At 37.9% G+C, this 24,757-nt stretch overlaps 1 protein-coding gene across 5 annotated transcripts in view; it reads left to right on the forward strand.

The window, feature by feature from the left end:
- Positions 1-24,757, forward strand: part of Nlgn1 (neuroligin 1) — an 872,651-nt gene that overhangs the window by 177,689 nt on the left and 670,205 nt on the right. For 3 of the 5 annotated variants that reach the window (XM_057756955.1, XM_057756953.1, XM_057756954.1), the window contains 2 exons: positions 15,395-16,206; positions 16,642-16,701. In XM_057756955.1, coding sequence (XP_057612938.1) covers positions 15,714-16,206; positions 16,642-16,701 — 553 coding nt within the window. In that variant the 5' untranslated portion in view covers positions 15,395-15,713. The remainder of the gene's footprint in view (positions 1-15,394; positions 16,207-16,641; positions 16,702-24,757) is intronic. The other 2 variants (XM_057756957.1, XM_057756956.1) reach the window with 1 other exon arrangement.

Raw genomic sequence — 24,757 nt, forward strand, 5'->3', positions numbered from 1 at the left:
TAGCCAACCTTTTGTACATAAAGCTAATTCATTTTTGTATGCATTGACTATATATAATCATATTTATACCCTTCTAAAACTCCTCCCAAATGAAACACACTCCAGGGCAGGCCCCATGTTGAGAAGGAGTTAGCTTACATAAACAGACTCTGGACTCTGTTTCTCTGTTGTGCTTTTTTGTTTGTTTGTTTTGTTTTCATTTGGTATTAATTTCTTTCCGAAAGGTCAAACAATGACTTTTTCTAGAGTTCAGTTCTCTAATAAAGACAATGTCAGCAACTAGATGTGAATTCATACCTTCCATTCCAGGGCTTCTATAGGTAGTGATCACAGCAAACTGTATTTCTGTCGATTTATCTTTCTATAATTTATTTAACTTGTGTGGTTTAGAAAACAAATAGGTTTATTATTTCTTTATTTATTTTTATATTTTATCTATCTAGATTTATTTGGTGGTGATAACAGATGTATGGGCAGGGGACAAAAGTTGTAGAGTATATGGACTATTGGGCAGCTATTCCTTTAAATACAGGATACACTCTTGTCTAAAGGATACACTCTAGAAATAGAGAATTCAACCAGTGTCCTTAATATCTACTTTGGAAAACACTCAACTGCTACAATGATTTCTCTTTTGTATAGATTGCTACGATCTATTATATAGAACACTAGGAATCCCGTTTTGGTTTTTCTACGCACTTCATGTATTTTTATGTTTTCAGGAAAAATATTAAATGTACAACTTAAAGGTGAATTACATTTCCTTTTAAAAAATTGTGGTTGTTTATTTCATACTGACCTATAGAGCCTTCATTAGACTTGCAAATTCAACAAAGTCATGACTGGGATCAGGGATCATCAGCATAATAAAAGTCAAGGTGTGATCACTAGTAGTCTAGGTTTCCCTATAGCAAAAGGGACCTTCCTTGGAGAGCACTGAGCAGTAACCACTCTTTCCTGCTTAAGACATTGACCAACGTCTTGCCACGCTCTCTGCACCTGAAAGAGACACCTGAACCACTCAATAGTTAACCTAAAAGGCACACAGGCTCACTTCAGCAACCACTATGTTTTAAGTCAGTGCATCTGTCATTTTTGATTTAAATCTGTATTATGTAGCTGTCCAAAACTCTACACACAAGTGACAATGTTATCTATCCTTTTCTTATGAGGAATGCCCTCACCAGTTTCATGACTTCTTCAATTGTGCCAACTGCACTAATGCACATACTCTGAGGATGCCAAAGTTCTCTACAATTTAGAGCTGTAGTCTTTAATAATAGCATCCGGACTGAAACTCCTTTGCATAGTCACGTGACCCCGTAATTTCAGCATCTACAACCTTCATGACGGCAAGGATCTGGGCTTCTCCCCAGCATGTAGAGCTGTCAACTAACTATACATCAGTTTAAAAATAAAAACGTGTAGCTTTTAAAGTAACTTTATGCATATATATGATATATTATGATGTTATTTACTAGATTATTTTATAAGCTCTTTGTCACCCCCTTTTCATATTGGAGGCCAAAAAGACCACCTGAACGAACTACTAAGAGCACTGGGTTTAGTCCAATATACAATTAACATTATTTTAGCCTCCATAGATTTCCATTGGTAAGCCATTTCACTCATTAGCTTACCCCATTTTGCTTTGTGTTAGTTATTTTATTGATAGTTTATAAAAAATATTAAGTTTCATTTCAGAGCAGGCCAGGGAGTTCTTTAATTGCATTGGCCTAGTTAACATTCCTAGTGACAAATTCTAATTACATGTAATTAAGAGGTAGTCTTTTAAAGCATATTAATTCTGCAGCACTGACAATTTCATACATGAACTCAATGTATTCATGTTCCTCTCTCCCCTCCCACATCCTCCTCCCCTTGCTGTGAATATTTCCCATCACTACCAGCTCTTTACCAGGCTGGTGACTTTTGGTTTTGTTTTATGATGCATTTAGTTTAAACAGGGACATCTGTTTGACCACTGGATGGGAAGCATCCCATAGAGCCTGGTGGGTTCGTTGGTAGGTACACCATGGGAGACAACTATTTCCCTTCCCAAGAATTGATCAGAATAGCCAATATTTCAGCAATGCAGGAAGGATGTGCCCCTCCTTAACAGATCCTGAGTCTTTCCGCTTTTATTTTTTAAACATAAAATCAGTTGCTACTTGAAGTTACAAATAAAGTAATGTTCTATATCTTCCCCCTAAGGGATTATTTTAAAATCCTAAATCTTAATAAAAAATAAATAATAAATAGTTTTAATGACAATCACATTTAGCTTATTTTATTTTAAGAATTAATTAAGAATTGCTAGTGCATAGAATCATTTCCTTTCTTATAACTTATTGAAAGGTACATTGCAATTCTTTACACATACGAGTATATTAAATTGTTATTTATATTTTACTTATTAATGTGATACATAAACGGCCCATGAAGGGAATTCTGTTTTGAATCTTGTGATCGTGAAGAATCAAACAGTATTACAGTATTAAGAAAAACATGTCTGTTTATGAAGAAGATATTTTTGTCATTTGAACCACCATTTGAGTTCTGTGCGAGGTCGGGGGCTGCGGGAAGCCATTGTTGGTACTTGGTGCCTTGTGTGAAAGAAGTTTGTGGTCTCAGCCCAACTGTATAGACAGTTGCTCCTTAAACAATAGCCACTATAGTGTTTGCCAACTCCCACAGAAGATGGGGACTGAATGGGCACAGCCTAACTCCATTCTCTCTGCTAATCACCCTCTGAGGGTCAAGACTGTTACAAGGGGACAGAGCCACACCAGCAACTTCGTATCCCTTCTCCTCTGCCAAAGTGGGGGCCATTCTCTGGCAAGAAGAGATGTTTTAAAGGAATGTTAATTAGATAGGGTACCAGGAAGGGGGGTTTCGTTCTTTCCAGGGTCTGGCCACTCACTAGAAACAAAAATAAGCTTAAATGAGAACGGGAAATGCCGTGCTGCTTTCCTTCTGCTAGCTTCTCTATAAGGTACTGGTAAGCATAATTAAGTTGCTTCTACAAGCAATGACTTGTGACCTATGGGTGGCCTGTTCAGACAAAAGCATCAATTTAATATCATGGGAAGCAATCAGCTCCACCTGGCTGTCTCCTCTGAGCTCCTGAGTGGTTATTCATTTTCTTCGGGGAGATTGCAGGGTCACCCATTGGTTTGAAAAACATGTCCTGCAGTATTTTACATATGCATCCAATCTGTTGCTCCTGACATTTTAAGACCCTTCTGTTTCTTCTATGCTTGCCCCTTCACCTTTCTGTTCATTTCAAAGTCAGGATCTTTAAATAGTCTCTAGATTTAAAATGAATATTTGAGATGCTACCTCATAGCATGCTCAGAATAAATAGAAAGCAAAACTTATTTCACATAGTTAATGATAAGTGCCTTTCTCTATACCCCCAAGAAAAAATGAACAGAAAAGTAGGGTGCTCTCCAGCATTAGCCAGCAGTGCAGAGGTGTTTATTATAGAAGGGTCCGGCTGCACAGCAAAGAAAAAAAGACATTGCTTCCAGCTCCTGCCCTTCATGTTGTCAGAAAAGGTGCCGTGGCTTTTCAGTCCTTGACTTGCTGGACAGCAATTCATCATCTCCATAGCAGTCCATACACGCTTCTGCTGAATAAGAAAGCATTTTCATTGAACTTTAGCATACTTCTGTCTGCTCTACTTTATCTCCCTTTACATGAATATCTATAAGCTAAGGCCTTTAGAGAGATCAGGCTTCCCAACCCACAAACAAAAGTAGGATGGTGTTAAATGCTGGCGAGCAGTGGATTGGGTAAAGGGCTATTCACTGAAGAAATATTTTCTCAAGTCCTCCGGGACCATATCTCATTATTTTAAACCAGAAATGTGAAGGATGTGGCCTCTGTTCTCAAAGATCAAAGTTACTCTTACCATCATGCTGTTTTTATGATTGCAATTATTCTTATTTTACTCAACATAAGAATTTTTAATTTTTTTATGTTTTGAGATTGTAATATAATTACGTCATTTACCCCTTTCCTTTCCTCCCTCAAAACCATCCTGTATATCCTTCCTTACTCTTTCAAATTTATGGCTGCTTTCTAACCTGTTAATATAGACATATGTCTATGTGCACAAAATATTTACCGAGATAATACCTTTTCCCTAAGACTGCCTACACATTCTTACGTGTTCACTTCCTTCTCTTTTCCAGTCAGAAGCACACCATTTTATCTACCCTCTAGTCCCTTTGAGAAGCCTCAGTCTCTGTGGCATTTGTAGGCTCAGTCTGTCTGACACATTGTACTTCTAGGCCTTAATCTGCAGCTTGCAAATCTTCTTTCAGAATTCAGGTCCTTCTTCCCACTCCAGACCACAGCTGTCCCCTGACCATTGATGACTAAACATTTGTCTGAGTAATGGCTATACATAATGCTTTGCCTTCCCGGTTACACTCCAGCTTCCTTGAGAAGCCAGGCATTCCTTTGTTCTGCTCTTGTGTTTACTAAATGTGACGTTGAAGACAGAAACTGAGGGGTGCAATTTCTGTGGCAGTATGTACAAGAGGATTCCAGGAGGATGATAAATACTTTGAAAGTTGAGGCCAAGGAGTTTCTTTTACGGCTGGAAAGATGAAAGAAGAGAGAAATGGCCTGCCAGTCAGGCCTTCAGGGCTGTTAGTCAGGGGTCCTCCAGGCAAACACCGATAGAAAGAGAATTCTCTAGGGAGGACCTTAATGGACCAGCTGCACTCAAGTCCCTGGGCATTACTCCCACTGTGAGACGCTTCTTTCATACCGTGTATTCATAGCTTTGCTCCTTGATATAAACACTGCTGTGTATACTGTTGTCAGTCGGTCTGTAACATAAATTTGTTGGCTGTTTCTTAGGATCTCGTCAACTTTTGTTTGTCTTTTCTCAATATCTGCTTTCTCCATTGTTTTCTCATCACTGGAGAGGGCCATAGAGAGTAAAGACAGCTCAGGAGGGAGGGAAGAAATAGAGCCACTTCTGCAGAGAGGAGAGGGATGTACCACTACACAAATTAGGGGGGCCTGCCAGCCTGCTCCTCTTCCCCAACAAAGCTCCAAGTGAACTGGAGAGGAAAGTTGAAGTCTCACTCTGTGTGTCCCTCTGAGGCTCCAGCTCACTGTGCTGTTGTCTTATTGAAGAGTGTTTCAATAAGAAATATTTTTATGTTTTTGACTTGTAGTTATCAATCTCTTACAAAGGGATGTTAATGATCTCTACTTCATGGGATGTTGCAGATTGAGTTCCATGTGTAGTCATGAGGAAGGTACTTATTCCTGCATCAGTACCCCCTGACTCAAGAGCTCAAGCAGAATAGAACGTCCTAAGACTCACTATGTACTCAATAGTGACTTTGAACTCTTGAAGCTCCTACTTCTATCTACCAAAGCTGGTATCAGAAGAGTACACTCCCCATTCCACATTTGTTTAATACCTGCATCTTCATATGGCCCCAGCATTGGCCCACCATTCCTTGAATTTGTATATAATGAGTAAGAGTTTGATATTTACATATCAAAATATGTATTCTTTAAACCATGGTTCTAATGCACTCTTAATTTTCCCCTTTAAATCTTTGTGATACCAGCTTCTTCTACATCCTTGACACAGGTAATCTCAACACCGTAATTACCTTTCTTGCCGTCATTGCTCCTTATAATTCTAACATTCTTCATTTTCATGGCCCAGACCCCAGTTCATCACCTCTTTTCTGTCCCTGGCTATAAATTGCTTCTGGATAAGGTTCCAGTACCACACTGTTTGTAGCTGCTCAAGATTATACCTATTAATTAACCCCAGCAGGCCAACCTCCAGCTTTTTCTCTTTCTTTCCTGTTGGTGTCTCATGTGATCCACACTCCTCAAATACTTGGACACATTGAGCATATGGCTGCACTGAATTGGTCTCACTAGGGTGCACAGCTGAGCACTCTGTATCAAACCCATTTGGACATATGTTTGGAGTTGGGCAGTCCTGTGCTTGTATCTTCAGCCTGCCTTTTCTTAATTTGTGGCCTTGGACACAATATCTAACCTATTAAAACCTATTTTTTGATTCATCTCAGATAGGAATACTTAATATATTAGTCTGTTGTGAGGTGTAAATGGCATGGACACATATGTTTGGAACATGGTTCAAAAGACTGTTTGGTGATCTACCATATTTATGGTCTATTTCGGTTTTACAGAATTCTGCATGAACCCAGCTAAAAGTTCAAACTTAATATGAATGAAAACTTGTTTCTCTTTTCCTCCAATCAACCCATTCAAGGCTGTAGTTCTCACATCTTTGTGATGGTGCAATTTATATTTTTGAGAGGCAAACTCTCAAATGTATAAACATGAATATCACTGGACTGAGGCAACATCTGGAATTGGCAAGATCAGAAAGACAAGCCCAGTTTTTTTTAAAGGCTTACGAATCTATTATGGCAGCACTCATCAACATTTTTTTTGTTTTGTTTTGTTTTGTTTTGTTTTTCGAGACAGGGTTTCTCTGTTGTTTTGGAGCCTGTCCTGGAACTAGCTCTTGTAGACCAGGCTGGTCTCGAACTCACAGAGATCCGCCTGCCTCTGCCTCCCAAGTGCTGGGATTAAAGGCGTGCGCCACCACCGCCCGGCTACTCATCAACATTTTAAGGCACAAGGGTGCTTAGGGCTTAGTTCATAGTTAATGGAATAGACATAAGGCCCTTACAAAGTTATATAGCTGATGTTTTCGTTTTTTCTGATTTGCTATTATCCCTGACTAGTTATTTGTTGATTTTAATCTTGTTATGTAGCTGAAAAAGATATTGTAGTAAAAGGAAAAGATTTATTTAATGACTTTGTTCTTTACTTATGATGTGATTATTATTATTAACATTATTAGTTATCATTCCTTAAATCTATATAGACTTACCAGTAGTCCATTTGATAAAGACTCCTTTAACTGTAACTTGATAAAAGATGAATAACTTTCTTTATCCACTTATATAAGTTCTAACACATTAACTCACACTGACAATCAACAATAACTACAAAGTGACTCTCCTGGCAAGTGCTAACACTTTTGCCTTCCAAAGGAAACTCTGTGCTTGATGGTGTGCCCATCTTATGGAGGTGCTGGGTGTAGATCAAATGCACACAGTAGTCAAGCTTACTTCATTTTCTTCTAGTTTTCTACTTCAAAAGTGCTCACTTTCCTTCTCATGTATAATTGTCTTGAGGTGGGATGCAGACACCTTACTGTGGCCAACCCTGCTCCACAAGCTGCCAGTTTAATTTGCTGTGAATAAAGTTGGAAATATTCCTCCCTTGATAGGGATTCTGATGGCTTTCCATCACTTGCTGATAAAATCTAAATAAAATCCAAACAATGTAGCCTCTTAATGAAGGGCGTGTGGGGTTTAGCTCCTGCTTGCCTTGAAACTGCATCCAGCATTCATTCCTTCAGTTCTGGTCAAAGTAGAGTGTGGCCTCCCAGCAGGAGAAATATTTCCCCTTTCTGTCCCATGTTGGTTTTTCTCAATATGTGTTGGGGGAGGGGGGCAACAGAGAAGACTATCTTCTCTAAGAATAAAATTTAACTTCTAGTATAAGTTCACTTAGTATAAAGTTTAAAGTTTTTTGAAACATCCCATAAAAACAGCCCCAAAAGGAAGTGAGTGAATCCCAATAAATTCTTCCTTCAATCAATTCATAGGTGGAGATTTGGGGTGAAAATGATCCCACAGAATTGCAGGTTGGAATTCCTGAGAATCTGGGTTGATCCCAAGGAGCATGAGCCCCATATCATCCATGAAAAATTATTACTGGTTTCACTGGAATATGTTCCCTAACATGCATCCTTTCATATTTATTGTGAGGTTTCCTTCTCAGTCCCCTAGCTCTAGTCAATCGATTAGGACAGAGTCATAATCCAGTCATAGCCCATTGACTACAGGTAGACTTGTCTCGTCTTTTCATGCCAAACAACTTTTAGACCATGACATTAGTAATGTTTTTAAATATTTGCTATGAGAAGTGATTACCTGCTAGCTACTTTAAGTATTTGGTTGGTAAAAGGACTCAGCCATGATCACTGAATACCTTTATTATAGGCAAAGAACATAGAATAAAAATCAACACAACAAAATGCATTATGCAAACATTCATGCCTCAGTTCAGTATTCTCCACTGTAGACTCATAGCTGTTGTCTCTGTGTCTTAGCTACCACCACTTGCATGTAAAGCCATCTGCTGGCATTGAGCTTCACTCTCAGTGTGATGACCACACAGGCACCTTACTGCCCTGTGGCCAAATTTGATCAATGACCGAACATTTATTATTAAATTAATTAAATTTTACTTAACTTGTCGTTTTTTTTTTTTTTTTTACCATTATTTACTATTGCTAAGTATGGTTGACAGATTGTTTTGGTACCACTCATAGATAAAAATAAATACTTTATATTCAGTTAATGCAATTGACCCTCATTCTTTTCTGTTTGTTTGTTTGTTTGTTCGGTTGGTCTTTTTGTTGTGTTTTTTTTGTTTGTTTGTTTTGTTTTGCTTTTTTGAGACAGGGTTTCTCTGGCACTTGCTCTGTAGAACAGTTTGGACTCAAACTCCCAGAGATCCACATGCTTTAGCCTCCCAAGTGCTGGGATTAATGACTCTGCCATCACAGCCTGGCTGTCCTCATTATTTCTGAGCTCCATGTTTGTATACTTGCTTTTCAATAAGATTTTTTTTTTCAGAAAAAACTGAAATCAAAATTCACGGTATCATTCTACAGACACCAGAAAATCAGCAAAGCATTTGAATTGGTCTATTTTTAGGTTTCCAAGGGGTCAAACAAAGTTTAGCTCTGCATTTAACTGATGGGTAGAGAAACAGAGGAGGTGATGACCACACTGTGCAGAGCAAGGAGCACTCTTATGAGAGAAAGAGAGCAGGAAGCGGTTTGAATGGCTGCTCTGATATCCGTTGGACAAGCCTTAGGCATTTAACACTTATGAACGTTAATTTTTTGTTCTTGTGCAAATAGAAATAGAATCAACTAGAATGAACAATTTCAAGAGTTCAAGACTATAATCATAAGGTCACATGGCATATATATATATATATATATATATATATATATATATATATACACACACACACACACACAAATATATACCAGTGAGTACACCCATGCACAGCTCACATCTATATACACATTTATAGGAGCAATGTGTTTGTCTGTGTTCATTAATTGAATTGTAATTTTGACTTTATAGGTGCGTAGGTGTTCTGAAAACTAAAGAATCTCCTGTGTATGACAGTCTTGGTTAAGGGTCTTCATCAACCCCACTAGGCTCTAGTGGTAAGCTTTTTGACTATCTAGTTCTACTGAGATTATCCATATACAAAGAATTTTATGTAGATTTCAGAACAGGCATAAGCATGCTAAACGTATGCATATAAAATCCTTGGAAATTCAGTACAGGAAACTCTGGCTGTATATTAAAACAAATACAAGCAATCACTTATAAAGCAAAGTAGATAATAAACAGGTACTGATATTTAATAAGACAGGAGTCTATGTAATGATAGAGATCTGTTCATGCTGGGTCACTTTCCCCCATTTGTCATGTATTCACTGAGCACACATCAACAATGTTTTTATTTACTTATTGTGTGCATGTGGAGGTCATGGGACAACAAATGAAAGTCATTTAAAGGCTCCTACTGTGTGTATCCCTGGATTCAGCAGCAAGATCCTCTACCCACTAAGCCATGTCTCTGTCCATCTATCACATAACAAACTGCATCAGAACTTTTATTTACATTTGACTCCCTTCGTTATAACATTACAGGCTACTTTGAAACAATCAGTAGGCATTTCTTAACATTCTCTAATATTTAGCACATTGGCTTGCACATTGCAAGCTCTCAATAAATATTTGTTGAGTGCATGAAATATTGTATGGACATTGTTATTCTATAATATCTCAAAATATTCTAGTTTGTTTTGAACCTAGGTTACCAAGGAATAGTCTAGTGAAGGAACCAGCTTGTTTAGTGAAAAATGAATGTTATATGCTATATCACCTTTTAGGATCCTTTGTGCAATGCTATTTGTTATTTATAGGTTGTCTTATAAAGACCATACATGATTCACCCTAGGTGAAGAAATAATAGAAGATTTTATGAACAAAGATTTCCTATCACTGAATTATAGAAGCTTAGTCTCTCTTGGGCTTACAGACTAATCTATTTGTAATATGGGACTTGCCTAAGACTTGTGTGTTTTTTTTTTTTTAAATTTTCATTATGTTCATTCATTGTATTTGATAATTTGCTACATCAGGGCATTCTCATACATTCTCATACATCAGGCATATTATACATTAATCATATTCTCCTGGATATTTTATTCAATTATTTTATTCTATTTATTTAAAACTGTTCAGAATATGAGGAGAATATAGAGATTCATAATGAAGCTGTTTTCCATGTGTGTATTGGCCAACACTATTAGATACTGAGAATTTGTCAAATTTGCTGCAATTAATTGTTGTCCTTTTAAAGCCTTGCCACAAGTTATCCATCTTAGGTTTCAGTTAATTAATTGCTGGAATTAATTCTATTCCTTCTCATTATTATTCAGTGTTGACAACTTACCTGTTACAACACATTTAAACATTTGTTAATAATAAATAATGTTGTTTTGCATTTTTAACTTTTTTGAATAATATTTTGGTTTTCTCATTAATTTGAAATTCAATTTTACAAACTCAGTAATGTCTACACTGGTATTTTAGATCTTTTCTATCCATGATGATATAGAATTTCAATTTCCTACTATTTTATGACTTATTTATGTGTCATTTGTGGGCATTTGATCTGTCATTTATTTGAATGATATCTCATTGTTGGTAAGTGTGTTAGTTCTCTTCTGTCACTGAAATAACACATTGTAATCAAACACAAGGAATGAAGGAAGAGGTTATTTAAGGCTTACTGTTATAGAGGGTGGTCTGTAATTTCAGGGGAGACACAGCAGCAAGAAGACCAAAAAGGAAGCCGGGGTAGCACATTATCAGTAAAAACTAAACAGAGCTTGAACTAGAATTGGGGTGAGTCTGTAAACTCCCAAAGCCCATCTCTTTTACACACTTCCTCCAAGAAGGCTGCCTCTCCAGAATACCCCTGAGACAGTATCAACTGGGAAACAAGTGTTTGAAATCGGAGCCTATGGGGGACATTCTCATTCAATCCACCGCAGTAAGAAATCAAATCATTACCCACATCTTTATTTCAACCTGTCTGTCAGTCACTAAAACATATTAAAGATAACCTCAGAGGCACTGATTTGTGTTGGTGTTGCATTACAAAAAGAAAATTCAACACTTCTTTTTGAATTAATTTTACCAAAAGCAAGCCTAAATTTGAATTCTCCACTTTTCCTGAGTCTTCCATGAGTCTGTAGTTTGTGGTTTCCAACTTGCCCCTAGCCTGTTTGTGATATGTGTCTCACATGTTTCTACTAGCTCTATGCTGTCTTGTCTCTAACAAAGGGCTTCAATCTGGAATTATTGAACAGCACAGAAAACATTACATGGGGAGAAATGAGAAATACATCATAAGGAATTTTAACAGTTTTACAAGGTATTTACTGCAAAAAAGACTAATTGTGAAACAATAGCTTATGTCATTTCGAACTTTCATGGCAGGTATTTGTTCCATAAGACCTCTTTCGATCTGTTTATTTTTCTCATCAAATGATTGCTAAAACATACATACATATGCACACATGTTGCTTTTTAGATCAGTGGCACAGAAGAATGCATGACTCAAGAATACAGCTATGCTTTAGTTTGGGTTTTAAAAGCTTATTTTGTGGAAATTCCATGGCAAGCAAGGTTGACTGTTGCAGTGTTCTTTTAAAAGCAGTTAAACAAGCAGATCGAGTACTCAGCAGGGTATCAGGGTAAGTGACCTCAATGTACACTATTAACTGGACTGTGAAGTACAGAAAAAGTTCCATTCTCTTTGAATGTAGGAGATACTTTTGTAAAATGATGACCATAATTATATAAAATTAAATGTATCACTGCCCTTTATTGAAAAGTAAAATCGATTAAAAAAATAGAATAACACTAAATAAAATAAACTTCCAGCAAGAACAAGTTAAATCATTTAAAATTTGTTTCTAAGACAAACATCATATGTACTCATTCATAAATGGCTTTTAGATATAAAGCAAAAAAAAAAAATCAGCCTACAATTCACAATCCCAGAGAACCTAGACAACAATGAGGACCTTAAGAGAGACATACATGAATCTAATCTACATAGGAAGTAGAAAAGGACATGATATCCTGAGAAAATTGGGAGCATGGGGACTCTGAGGGTAGAAAGGGTGGGGAGAGGAAGGGAAAGGAGCAGAGAAAAATATATAGCTCAATAAAAAAATTAAAAAACAAGCAAAAATTGTTTCTATAAAGTTATTAGAGTAGTTTCTAGACTCCATATTTTAAAAGAAATACAATACAAAAATAAATACTTTAGTAATTTGAGGTCAAATTTTGTAGGATCATGAGGAGATTTATTTGTGTGTGTATGGGCACGCAAGTACACGTAAGAGAGAGAGGAGGTGTATGTCTGTGTGTGCATGCACGTGTACACACTTATGTGTATGCACATTTTAGTGAGGAGGAAAACACCTGCATACACATGCATACAGAGGCTAGAAGTTGATGTTTGGTGTCTTCCTCAGCTGTTCTCCACCTGACTTTTTGAAACAGAATCTGTCACTGAATCTGGTGATCATCAAGTCAGTGCATCTAGCCAGCCAGTGAGCTCTGGGGATGTCTTTGTCTCTTACTCTACACCCTAGAAGTCACAATGTGTGCCATTGTGCAAGTGACGAGACTCCAGGGTCTCCAACCGTGGTTTCTCATGTGTGCACAGCATGCATTTTTGTTGTGCACAGCGTGCATTTTACCTGCTGTGCTGTCTTAGGGCCCACAGTGAGGTTTTAAACATAATTACAAGTTGAAGACAGTGTGATGGAAATAGTCGGTGGGTGGCCTTTAGATCAGATGACCCTGGGCTCTGGTTCTGCTATTCATAAGTAGAGACCCTGGTCAGTATATTTAATCTTTTGCAACCTGCATTTCCTGTGAGTTGTGCCCATTTTTATAAGATTGTACTAAATAATATGTAAATGCCTTAAGACTAAGAGTTTGACATCTTCTCCAGAAACATTACTAAATGGAAAAATGTCAAAATACACCTTTTAAATGCATATTGCTTTTAAAGAGCTCACTAATACAAACAAACTATTTTTTAATTACCTGACCTAAAAGATTGTTATTACAATAGTGATGGTCAGAAAATAATTTTTGATCAGTGCTATAGTTCTCCACAATTACACACATGTAACATGGAAGACTTTGGACAAAATATTTGGACAGAACAAAACATAGGAAAATTAGAAAATTCACCATGCCTTGCAGAATTCTGATCCAACATTCTATTAAAACAAGCTATCAACAGGAACCAGGAGTCTGTTTTTATCTTAACACAATTAAGGACGCTAAAGACTTGTAAGTGTAAAGGGGAGTGTTATTTTTTAATAACCAAACAAAAATCTTTGAATATTAATGAGATGCCTATCGTGTGAAGGAGAATGTCTGGAAATCGATGTAATTGTAAACAACACTGAGTCAAAAGGTTGACTGAGCCTTTCCAGGTCTCCCCATAAGGTCCTTATCTTAGATGGTAAAATGATATCTTTTAACAGAAAAAGGCAAACAGGGCCCACTGTGGTTTAGAGCATGCACGGGCATAATACATTCTTTTTTTTTTTTTTTTTTTTTTTTTTTTTTTTTTTTTTTTTGATTTTCGAGACAGGGTTTCTCAGTAGCTTTTGGTTCCTGCCCTGGAACTAGCTCTTCTAGACCAGGCTGGCCTTGAACTCACAGAGATCTGCCCGCCTCTGCCTCCCCAGTTCTGGGATTAAAGGCGTGCGCCACCACCGCCCGGCCATAATACATTCTTTAAAGACCTCAGTGTGTAGCTAAATCGTCTGTCAATGCAGGAATTCTGGAATGTGAGGAGGGTCTAAGCTTACATGACAATTAACACAGACTGGAATAATCTTGAGGAGAGACAGCTATCTTCTTATTACCTCGAACGCCATTATTACCTTCAGCACTAAAGGAGCAGGAGCTCCCAAACCAAATTCCTACTGACCAGTACAGTTTTACATTCTCCCTTCAAGTCACTAAGTCAGGACAGTGTCACTGCCAGGCCAGTGCTTCTTCACGAATCTTCCTATAACACAACAGATTAGGACCATCTCTGATAGAAATCAGCACCTTAGAGGGTGGTTCACACACGGAAAGACAAGTTTCCTGAGCTGCATGCTCTTGACAGTTGGTGCGAGATGAGCCTGCGGATTGCATGTGCTAAGAATTACAGCTTGTTCAGATGCATTTTCCATCGCACTGAATAAACAGCATGGGATGTTTGATGAGTGTTAATATGCAAGATGCTACAATTAGGTATGATTGTTCTTTTAAATTACTATGCTCATTTTTTTTGTATTCTTCCTTTGATCTCTCACAGACAGTGAGAACAAAATTTGTAATTTAAAACATATTGACTTTGACTCAGAAATTCATTTGCACATTGCAAACCTATTGTGAACTGAAACATATAGTTAGATGGGAAAATATCTTTAGTCTGAAAAGAAGGTGCCAATTCTTTCTCTCGTGCATGTGCTTTCTCCTAGCGCTTGCCACCCTCAGTTCTTTACCTTAGGTTTAAAGTAAGTTTCTCTAAGTTATATATCCTGTACCATTGGGACGTTCCCTGGAACCAGAACTCATGAGGGAGTAGGTTAAAATACATTTGTTTTGTGTTCACTATAAATATCGGTTTGAGTAGTTCCTTTTACTTATTTTTCAATATGTACAATCATCCTTAGAAGTTGATCTTCCATTACACACTAACTCTTTGGGAAAAAGGTTTTCTCTTCATGGGATTCTAATTGTAGGTTTGTCTATCAGTTCTCTACTTAGTTGAAATTATTAAAATATTCATGAAGAGGAAAATTTTACTTATAACCTGCAGTGCTGATTTAAAAAAAAAACTTTGTATTGTACAACGCTCCCCAAGTGTGTGTTTGACAAAGCCTGTTTCTATGTTAGCACATGCAGAGTCGGCAGGCAAGTTGCCCAATGATATAATAATCAATCACTTCACCTTTAATCTTACATCAAGTCATTATCTTCTCTTCATGGTGTTCAACTTACCCAACTCTAGCCACTCTTAATGTATTTCTACACCCTGAAAAAGATCTAGGTATCACCGTTTCTGTTAACCTGTCTTACTAATGATTTATTTTCATTTTTTTCTCTAGAATATAGACCCACGGTTAACTGGATTTGATTGATAAGAGGGAAATCTACAGTCAATGGCCACTCCCACCACACTGCTGCTATGGAAAGCAGATCGGTCAATAAGAGATGGTCTGATGAGTAGTGAGGATTGAAGATGCCGCTTCAACCTGTGGGAAATCAATGGGAGATCCTTGCTGCGTGAAGGGTACCTCGAGCTTTCCTCCCCAAGCTAACATTTGAGAAGCTGGAGGTGCATTCTACCATCGTTTCAAGGTTCCCAAGTGGATACAGATATATTTGCCTCACTGTATCAGAGAGCTAGACAACTAATGTGGGACCATGGCGCGTCCCAGAAGCATGTGGCCAAATTATGTTTGGAGAGCCATGATGGCTTGTGTTGTACACAGGGGGTTGGGTGCCCCATTGACTCTCTGTTTGTTGGGATGTTTGCTGCAGACTGTCCACGTGCTCTCTCAAAAATTGGATGATGTAGACCCATTGGTTACCACTAACTTTGGCAAGATAAGAGGAATTAAGAAAGAACTCAATAATGAAATTTTGGGGCCTGTCATTCAGTTTCTTGGGGTCCCATATGCTGCTCCACCAACAGGTGAACATCGTTTTCAGCCTCCAGAACCACCGTCTCCCTGGTCTGATATCCGGAATGCTACTCAATTTGCTCCTGTATGTCCCCAGAATATCATTGATGGCAGATTGCCTGAAGTTATGCTTCCTGTTTGGTTCACTAATAACTTGGATGTGGTATCATCATATGTACAAGACCAGAGTGAAGACTGCCTATACTTAAACATCTATGTCCCAACTGAAGATGGTGAGTTAATTGCAGGAACACAGGGAGATACATTTATTTTCTATCCTAAGTTTGAATAATGTTAATTCATGTGTACCGGTAGTATGCATGGCTTTTCCTGTTGGCATGTAGACATATTTTACATGCTTGCATGCCACTCTTTTTGTTTCTGTGTGTCTGTGTATCTGTTCTTATTTTTTCACTGTGCCTACTCATTTTCTTTCCTCCACAGCACGTATACTTAGGTAGAAATGGGCTCCAAATTTCCATTTCCTACCAAATGACTTCTGAGAAGATGCATCAGCGTTTCCTCATTGCATGTGCAGGCTCAGCGAATTGGGGCTCTTTGGCACTCAGTAAAAGCAGGAGCGTACTAAGTTAGATAGTGGTGTTGCATGTTCCGGCGGTCTGTGATGGGGCGCCATGTTATTTTCTAGTCTTCTATTCATTTTTCAGTAAAAAGAATATCCAAGGAATGTGCCAGAAAACCCGGCAAGAAAATATGTAGAAAAGGAGGTATGTATAAAAGTGAAAATGAAAACGATGTAAACGTTTATAGAGGGAGAATCAGATACTCTCCCAGAAGGTGATTAGCTGATGCTGGGGAGTGAGTCAGGAGAGCTCAGGCTGAGCAGACCGTACTGGGAAAACTCATTGCTGGTGCCTGTGTTCTCCTATAGGTAGTGCTCTTACGGATGCAATTTCTGCCTTCTCTTTTCTTATAAAGAAAAGGTTACCACACTCTTATGCTATCTAAGGAACCCAAACAGCACTGCCTTAACAGCCGGTCTCTTACTGAACATGTACAGATGTGTGTCCCTATTCACAATGATGAGTTTAGCCAAAAGCTTTGTTTTATGTTGGTATAGTCTTAGATCCTTCTGAACACTGGCCACAGCTATGGGGCAGTTTCCATTATGAGGTAATAGTGATATTTCCCCCAAGAGTTGTTTCTGTTTTCAGTTACTCTCCTAGAAGTAAATGAGATATTTTATTCTTTATGCGAAATATTTACAGTCTCAAAGTGCCTTTAGCATTTATATATTTATGTTAAACAATTTAAAACATGGGGAGAACGTGATTCAGAAGCTACAATTAAATCAACCTTCAAATCATCCTCTAGCCAGATTGAGCAAATCTAGACACTGACAGCTGCAAGCTCGCATCTGAATGTTGCATGACCACACTCCATTTTTATATAACATTCAGGAAATCTCTCATAGGAGTCTATGATTTTCTATAGCAGTAAATATTCTAAGTGTTATTTTGACCTTGCTCATAGCTTGGTAGAATTTTCAGTCTTCCTACAGAAGTCATGGTAATATTCCAGTGCTGTACATTCCATCTCTCTTTGCACTTCCCATCTGGCTGGAAGAGGTCAGATTTCATCATGGCATCTTTGTGTGGAAGGAGTGTCCAAACACTCTGTTTTATGAGATTGGATTATATGGAAGACACTTAGAATAACAAAATCATCAACTTTCCATCATAAGTATTTGCATTAAGTCGACTATTATTGTTTCTCTTATTTGTTGGGTAAAGTAGAGTTGAACCTTTACTTATAAAATTTAAGGTCATAGTCTGGGTCAGATTCGTAATATGCTTAAGAAGATATGTGGCAGAAGCAGGCAGTGCTCAGAAACAACTAAAGAAAATTCATGCTTTTATTTTCAAAGGAGAAAAGCAGCGGTGACTTACACGCTGTCAGCTAATGTAGAATGCTGCAGAGGGTGTTATTATGCTGCTTATCAAGAATGTGTAATTAGCTAAGTGACTTTAGCCTCCTATCACAAAGTTGTTGATTTACAAAGTCATAAATAAAGATGCCATTCAAGAATGCATAAATAAAGCATAATGCATGAGAAGGGTGTGATTAAGAAAAAGAATAAGGGCACCAAAAGATAAGATAGTAAGCAAGAAAAATGACCTTTCTTCTCATAGAACTCCATCAAGAGGAAAAGACTCAGCAGAACTTCTTTTTTTGTTATTCTGTGGCTTGTTGGCTCTACATGCTTCATACGAGAGTTGGTGAAGAGCTGTGTAGGCTGGACTGTTTACTTTGGCAACCTTTGAGCTAATTTATAATTAGATTGGGACAATGTCTACAGATGCCCACTGACTGTGTATAGTCAACTATTGTGCTTTTATGCAGTGCTAATTAAACACTATTTAAAATTCCTCTTGTTTGAGAACTTAACATATCTTACTATAATTAGAGAAGGCTTGCTCCCTCTCAGTTGATTGTCTATTACCCTAAGACTGAATAACGAATAATTTAAGTGTAATATTCTACTCAACTACTATTTCATGAAAATAAAAACTAAAAACCAACATTTACATTTGACTATTGAATGATGGAGTAGAAAAGTCCCTAATCTTGAAATTTATATTTATTCTCTACAATGACAGGTTTATTTTCATCAATTCAAGGAAATAGGAATGTACATAGTGACAAGCACCTTCCATTCTAACATTTTCGAGGCAAAGGCAGGTGGCTATAGATTTCAAAGCCAGCTACGGCTACACAGTGAGGTGGAAGCTAATCTGCTTTTTATGTTCACTGCTCCAAGATCAAAATAAAAAAGAAAGAAAAGAAGAAACAATGAAGGAGAGAGGAAAAAAAAAAGAAAACATTATCCTGTTCCAAAAAATTATTATCAATTTCATAACCATTTATGTATACATTAAGTATCTACTACACATGGACTGTGACTTCTTAAGCCGCTTTGTTCTAGAGGCTCTTAAAAACCGAGGTAATAGCAGTGCTCTGCTTGGTCCAGATGCTGATTTTTGGCTTGTCATTATTTACCTCTTTTCTTTTTAATGTATACAGTCACTTGCAGAGGCAGATGGGCCCTATTTCTGTGCCAAGCCCCCTATAGTCTGGGCTTACTATATTCACCCAGAATTCTTTCTTAATTGCCAATTATAAACATGTAGTAATCAAGTGAGTTAGTAATGAATGAGGCAGACCAGGAACTCTCTTCTCAGAGAGCTTACACTCAAATGACTTTGTGAAGAACAACACATTTTCTGTTCTTTGATCTGTACAAATGGAAGAAAAATTTCTCCCTCCAGGAGATGCCACATTATATTTTAAAAATACCCTTTGCAATACTTTCCTCTGTATTTGAAGTTAGAAAACACATTTTAAAAAAATAACATCAAAAGACTAACTTTTATTTTAAGACAGGTCCCAGTTGCACATTTGAATCTGTCTTTTCGGAGTTCCCATGATAGTTTTAGCCATATGCCAGTTGCCTTCTAGATAGTCTTCAGGCTTCTGTCCATTGAAAAATTGAAGAGAAAAATGAATGGTTAAGATGAGGTACTGATGTTGAACACTTGGAAAAGTAAATAACATAGAAGCTGGAGTTTTACATGTGTAGAGTAGCAAGGGTTCTTCCTTGTTTATCTGTTTCATAATTGCAGCAATCTTATGAGAAAAATTACTACAAAAATCTCGACAAGTTTTAAAATACTTGTTTTTTTTTTCATCCAATTTTTATTGCTAGTAAAGGCATAAGCAGATATGGCCAAAGTTCTAGCCCACAGAAACTATTGGATAGAGCTCTATTAGGTTAAATTACTCCATGCAGGGAAGATGGCTCATTCAGTAAAGCAATACAAGCACAAGGACCCGGATCAGGAGTGTCTATAACCCATAACACACGTCTAAAACCCATTACCAGAAAGGCAGCCAAAGGACAATCTGCTGCTCTCATTGGCTTGTGAGTCCAGCCTGTGGGAGATCCTGCCTCAAAACAAAACAACACAACAACAAAATCATAATGTAAGATGGTTGAGGAAGGTACGTGCTGTTCACCTCTGGCCACTATATACATGCACACACACAGACACATTCAAGCACATGCATGCACACAGAAATGCACAGGCACATGTGGATATCACAAAATGCAAGCACAGACATCACACTTGCACACATGCACACATACACGGACACACGCACATACGCGCACACACACATACAATATATAAGCGGCCTCTTCCATATGATCCTTAGCAGTCACCGAGCCAGCTATCTACTTTTGTTTCCTTCCTTCCCTGTTCCCTTTATCTTTCATGATTTTCTTTTTTGCATATTCAAATGTAGTCCCGAATTTTTAAACTCTATCCATTGACAATATTTTTGACAAATTCAGATCTTAACTCAATTTGATCAAGCCAGTTTAAACAACTTTTTTCAAAAGTATGTGCCCAGTCCACTGTACTAGCATGCTTCTGTTGTTGCTGGTATTTTCCAGAGATCTTTTAATTATTAAATTTTGTTCTTTCACACTTTTGTACATGTACCACAACACATTTTGCTCTCTCTCCCATTTCCCCTTCCCAGCTACCCCCACTCTTACTCTTATCAATATCCTATTGATCTTACTCTGTCATCTGTTTACTAACTTGAGTTTAATTCGCTGCCTCACAGAGTTTAATAGGTGTTAACAGTATGCAGGTATTTACTGCCCAGACTAAGACCTCAGTATATTACCCTAGGAAGCTATCAAGGAGTAGTATTTTTTCAAAAATTCTTCTTTCATACATTATATCCCAACACAGTTTCTCCTCCCTCCACTCCTCTCAGTGCCTCCTAGTCCCCCCTCCTTCCCCTCTTCCCCTCATACTTTCCTCCCTCCACCCCACCAACAAAAAGGCAGCCCACCCAGGATATCCACCGAACTAGGCAGAACAAGTTACAATAAGACACTATATCATTGCTGGATAAGGCAAGGAGTAGTTTGACTCACTTCTGCGATCCTGTGTTTCTCTAGGTTTCTGCCTTCTGCCTTATGTGACTTGCTAATAGACAGGTAGGTGGTCAAAGATTAGCAGTAATCACAAGCAGGAGGAGCAAGGGGGCAGAGGGACCCACAAGCAAATCTGTGGTTAGTTCTGTCGTCTTGCATTCCTCCAGGAGGCTGACTGCTATTTGCATAGCTCTTTGGAAATGAATACAGAGTTTTCATTGTTCTAGTTGTGAGATTGTGTGAACCCATTTCTTCATATTCCCTAATTTTTATTACATAGACATCTTTGTAGATGACTCTGTGGTAATACATTACTACTTAAATATGTTTCTGATTTTTGAAAGTATTTGACTTACTGTACCTAATAGTGTTCAGTTGAGGTCATCTAGCATTCCTTCAAAAATATTTATAACAGCTTTAGAATTTATTTGGTTGGTTGTTTAATGTGAGGAATAAATTGAGCTTTTAATCTATTTAATCTATTTATCACCATCGATGTCTTCAGGATCTTCATAAAGGATCATATTCCAGAATCATATTGCTTCTGGCTCCACGTTTCTCAGTCCTTCATTTATTTAACAGATATGTATTTATTGCTGGCTGTGTATGAATTATTACCCCAAATTCCATGAAATCATTAGTAGACAGAAAAACATTTTCTGTTTCTGAGACTAAACGAAAGCAGCAAATGAAAATTCCTAGTTTAAGTTAAAAGGAGTTAAGGGGGAAATGAATGAAAGGAGTAATGAGGAAAAGGCCTGTGGATATGTAGGATGAAGGGGATTTTGCAGAGATGCTCCATTGTCTTTATTTGACCTAAAGCTAGGGATCTATTCGTATATTTCCCAAACAGCTAGGAGAACACATATGAGGGAAAAGGTAACAGAGAAAAGCACTGAGATTCAGAAAGTTTTGAATTGAGTTTTAAAAGACAGACTGTTGACATGGGGGTGGTGAGAGAGCATAGAAACATAAAGAGATCAAACTTCTGTAGTCCACCGAGACCTGATTGTTATTTAGACTCAGAAAAGGGGAATAACATGGAAATTGTAGTTCCTTTGTGTTTTGATGATCATATTTATAGATCAATTTCTTATAGGTTGTGCTCAAACCCTGATCTGAAATCACAGAATAATGTATTTTCATCAATTAAGATGGAAAGGGAAGAATATAGAATGGTTTGGGGCATAGCATAGTAGAAAGATGCTATTTAGTTTTGGCCATGATAAATTAGAGGCATGCACTATTCATCCAAGAGCAGACATCAAGAAACTACTGTTCTGAGCCGACAGCATGGCTCATGTTCAGAAATGAGCTCTGCGGAGATAGTTTAACATTGCTGTACTAGAGATGGTAAAGGAACCTGATGAAAATAGGGAAACAAAGGTTCTGAGTTCTAATCTACAGGAAAGCCCCAACATTAAGGAGCCTGACACAAGAATACATGTTGCATGGGAGATGTGTTAGTCAACTTTCTATTGCTATAACAAATAATCACATATTCACCTTTAAGAGGAAAATTCTTATTTTGGCTCATGGTTTTAGAGGTTTTGATCCATGGTTGTTTGGTTCCACTGCTTTTGGCCTGTGGTGAGATGGAACATTATAGACATGCGTGAGAGAGGAAACCGGCACACCTCAAGGCCAGGGCTGCAGGGAAACAATGCCAGTCTTTCTTTCATGAGTCTGCTCCCCTTTACCAAGCTCCAGCCCCTAAAACGTTTATTACCCGATGACAGTACTTCAGGTTTATGAACAAGCCTTTAACAGATGGTTTTGGGAAGCCATTAAGACACAGACCATAAGAAGTGGATCAAGACTGTGTTGTTGTCTCTGGCCTCAAGCTAAGATGTATGAACATGGACACAGCCGTCAGCCCCACAAAGGAGTGTCATGGGGTGATGCTATCCTACACTGAGCACCAGACTAGGAGAGCAGCAGGAAGATACAAGTGCTTGAGCCGAAGTGATTGTCTTAAGGAGCTTTGAAACGAAACAGTTTTGTAACTCTAGACTAAAATGGAGGAATAAAGGAATATTTGGATATAATAAAGAAAAGAATAACTAAAATATAGGGGAAAGATCGTAGAATTTCTGAAAAATGCTATTGATTTGATGGGAAAAAGATGACTTAGTACTGCCCTTGGGGCTGCATTAAAAAGAATGTAAATATGTGGTTTAAATCAGCACAGTGCAGGGGAGCACAGGAATATGAGTGCATGGGTAGTAGTGGGGTGGGCTTGGTTCTCGGGGATGTTTTTCTGCTGTAACTGAGGGGTGACGACAAGGGAAATTCTCTCATAGTCTAGGCTTTGGGCCTTATTTGTATATTTATTACCACCACATAAATCCTGTGGCACTTTGTAAATAGGTGGCACTTTAAAGATGTCCCGGTGAAGAACAGAAGAGGCCTAGTGTCTTTCCCAGAGATTCAGTATGTTTTCACAGCCGACTCCCCTTGCGGTGTTTCCCTTGGGGTGACTTCTTCAGGATGAAGGGACTCAAAGCAACAGAAACAGACCTGTGACAAGACCAACAGCCCATTGCTTTGGGATTCCTGCATCAGAAAGAAAATGAAATTGGTAACTGTTTTGTTAGCATCAAGTCAAAATGACTAATTAACATCTTTGATTCTTTCACTGTTCAAAGTTTAATGCAAACCACAGTGAGCCATAGATTGAACTCACATGTGCGTCAGTAACTGTGGACAGATGCGGATAAATTCTCTGAAAGCTGAATGGCTCAGTTGGAACTCTGATGTGAGGTCTCCAGAGAACAGTATCACTTATCCCACTGTGTACTGACAGGCGTGCCAGGCTTTCTGAAGCAGGTGATTAAAAGCCCATCATTGGTATCTGCGTCCTTTCTTTTGGAGAAGAAATGCCTTTTAATTTTATAGAATCTGGGCTTGAAATTTAAAACATTTGAGACTTACATCACCAGAAATAAAGAGTATGCTCCAAAATAAATTTTTTTGGAGATACTGCCTACGTCCTCTGTCTGCTTTCCCAGTCGGCTCTGAGCCTCACCGCTGTGAACATGCTTGCTTTAGTTTACATCTGCAACCACGCCTGTACATTTGTTTGGCGCTTTAGCCTTTAGGGTTTCTCTTGTGTCTATTGTTCCCTTTCTTCCTCCCTGAAGTGGTAAATGCTGAACAAGACTAAGTTCAAAAGCACTGACGTTCTGCACCACACACACACCCATTCCAGGCTCCATAAACTTAAGCTCTCAACTAAAAGAGAAGCAAAGTTCTTTCAGTTTTCATTTTTAATTTAATTCTTTTATATAATCTATTTTGATCATAGTTCCCTTCCCTCCCCAGTGTGTCCCAGATCGCCCTCCCTTCCCTACCCATGCAACTTCATATTCTTCATCTCTCAAAACAAAAACAAAAGTGAAACAAAAATTGAAAATAAAAACAAACAAAAGGCCAAGATGATAAAAAAAAACTGGAAACAAAACAAATATGTGTTGTTTATTTGCAAACGTATTTTTTTTTTTAAAAAAATACTTATTTATTTATTATGTATACAATATTCTGTCTGTGTGTACGCCTGCAGGTCAGGAGAGGGCACCAGACCTCATTACAGATGGTTGTGAGCCACCATGTGGTTGCTGGGAATTGAACTCAGGACCTTTGGAAGAACAAGCAATGCTCTTAACCTCTGAGCCATCTCTCCAGCCCCGTACTTTTAATAAAAATTAAAAACCTATAAATTTAGAAGTATAGTTATATTAATTTTGAATTCTGCTTTATTCATCAAGATTGGACAAATGGAAAAATTTCTTTGAAAGTAATTTTTAACTTAA

The sequence above is a fragment of the Chionomys nivalis genome, chromosome 24 (genome assembly GCF_950005125.1).
Source record: "Chionomys nivalis chromosome 24, mChiNiv1.1, whole genome shotgun sequence".
Lineage (NCBI taxonomy): Eukaryota > Metazoa > Chordata > Mammalia > Rodentia > Cricetidae > Chionomys > Chionomys nivalis.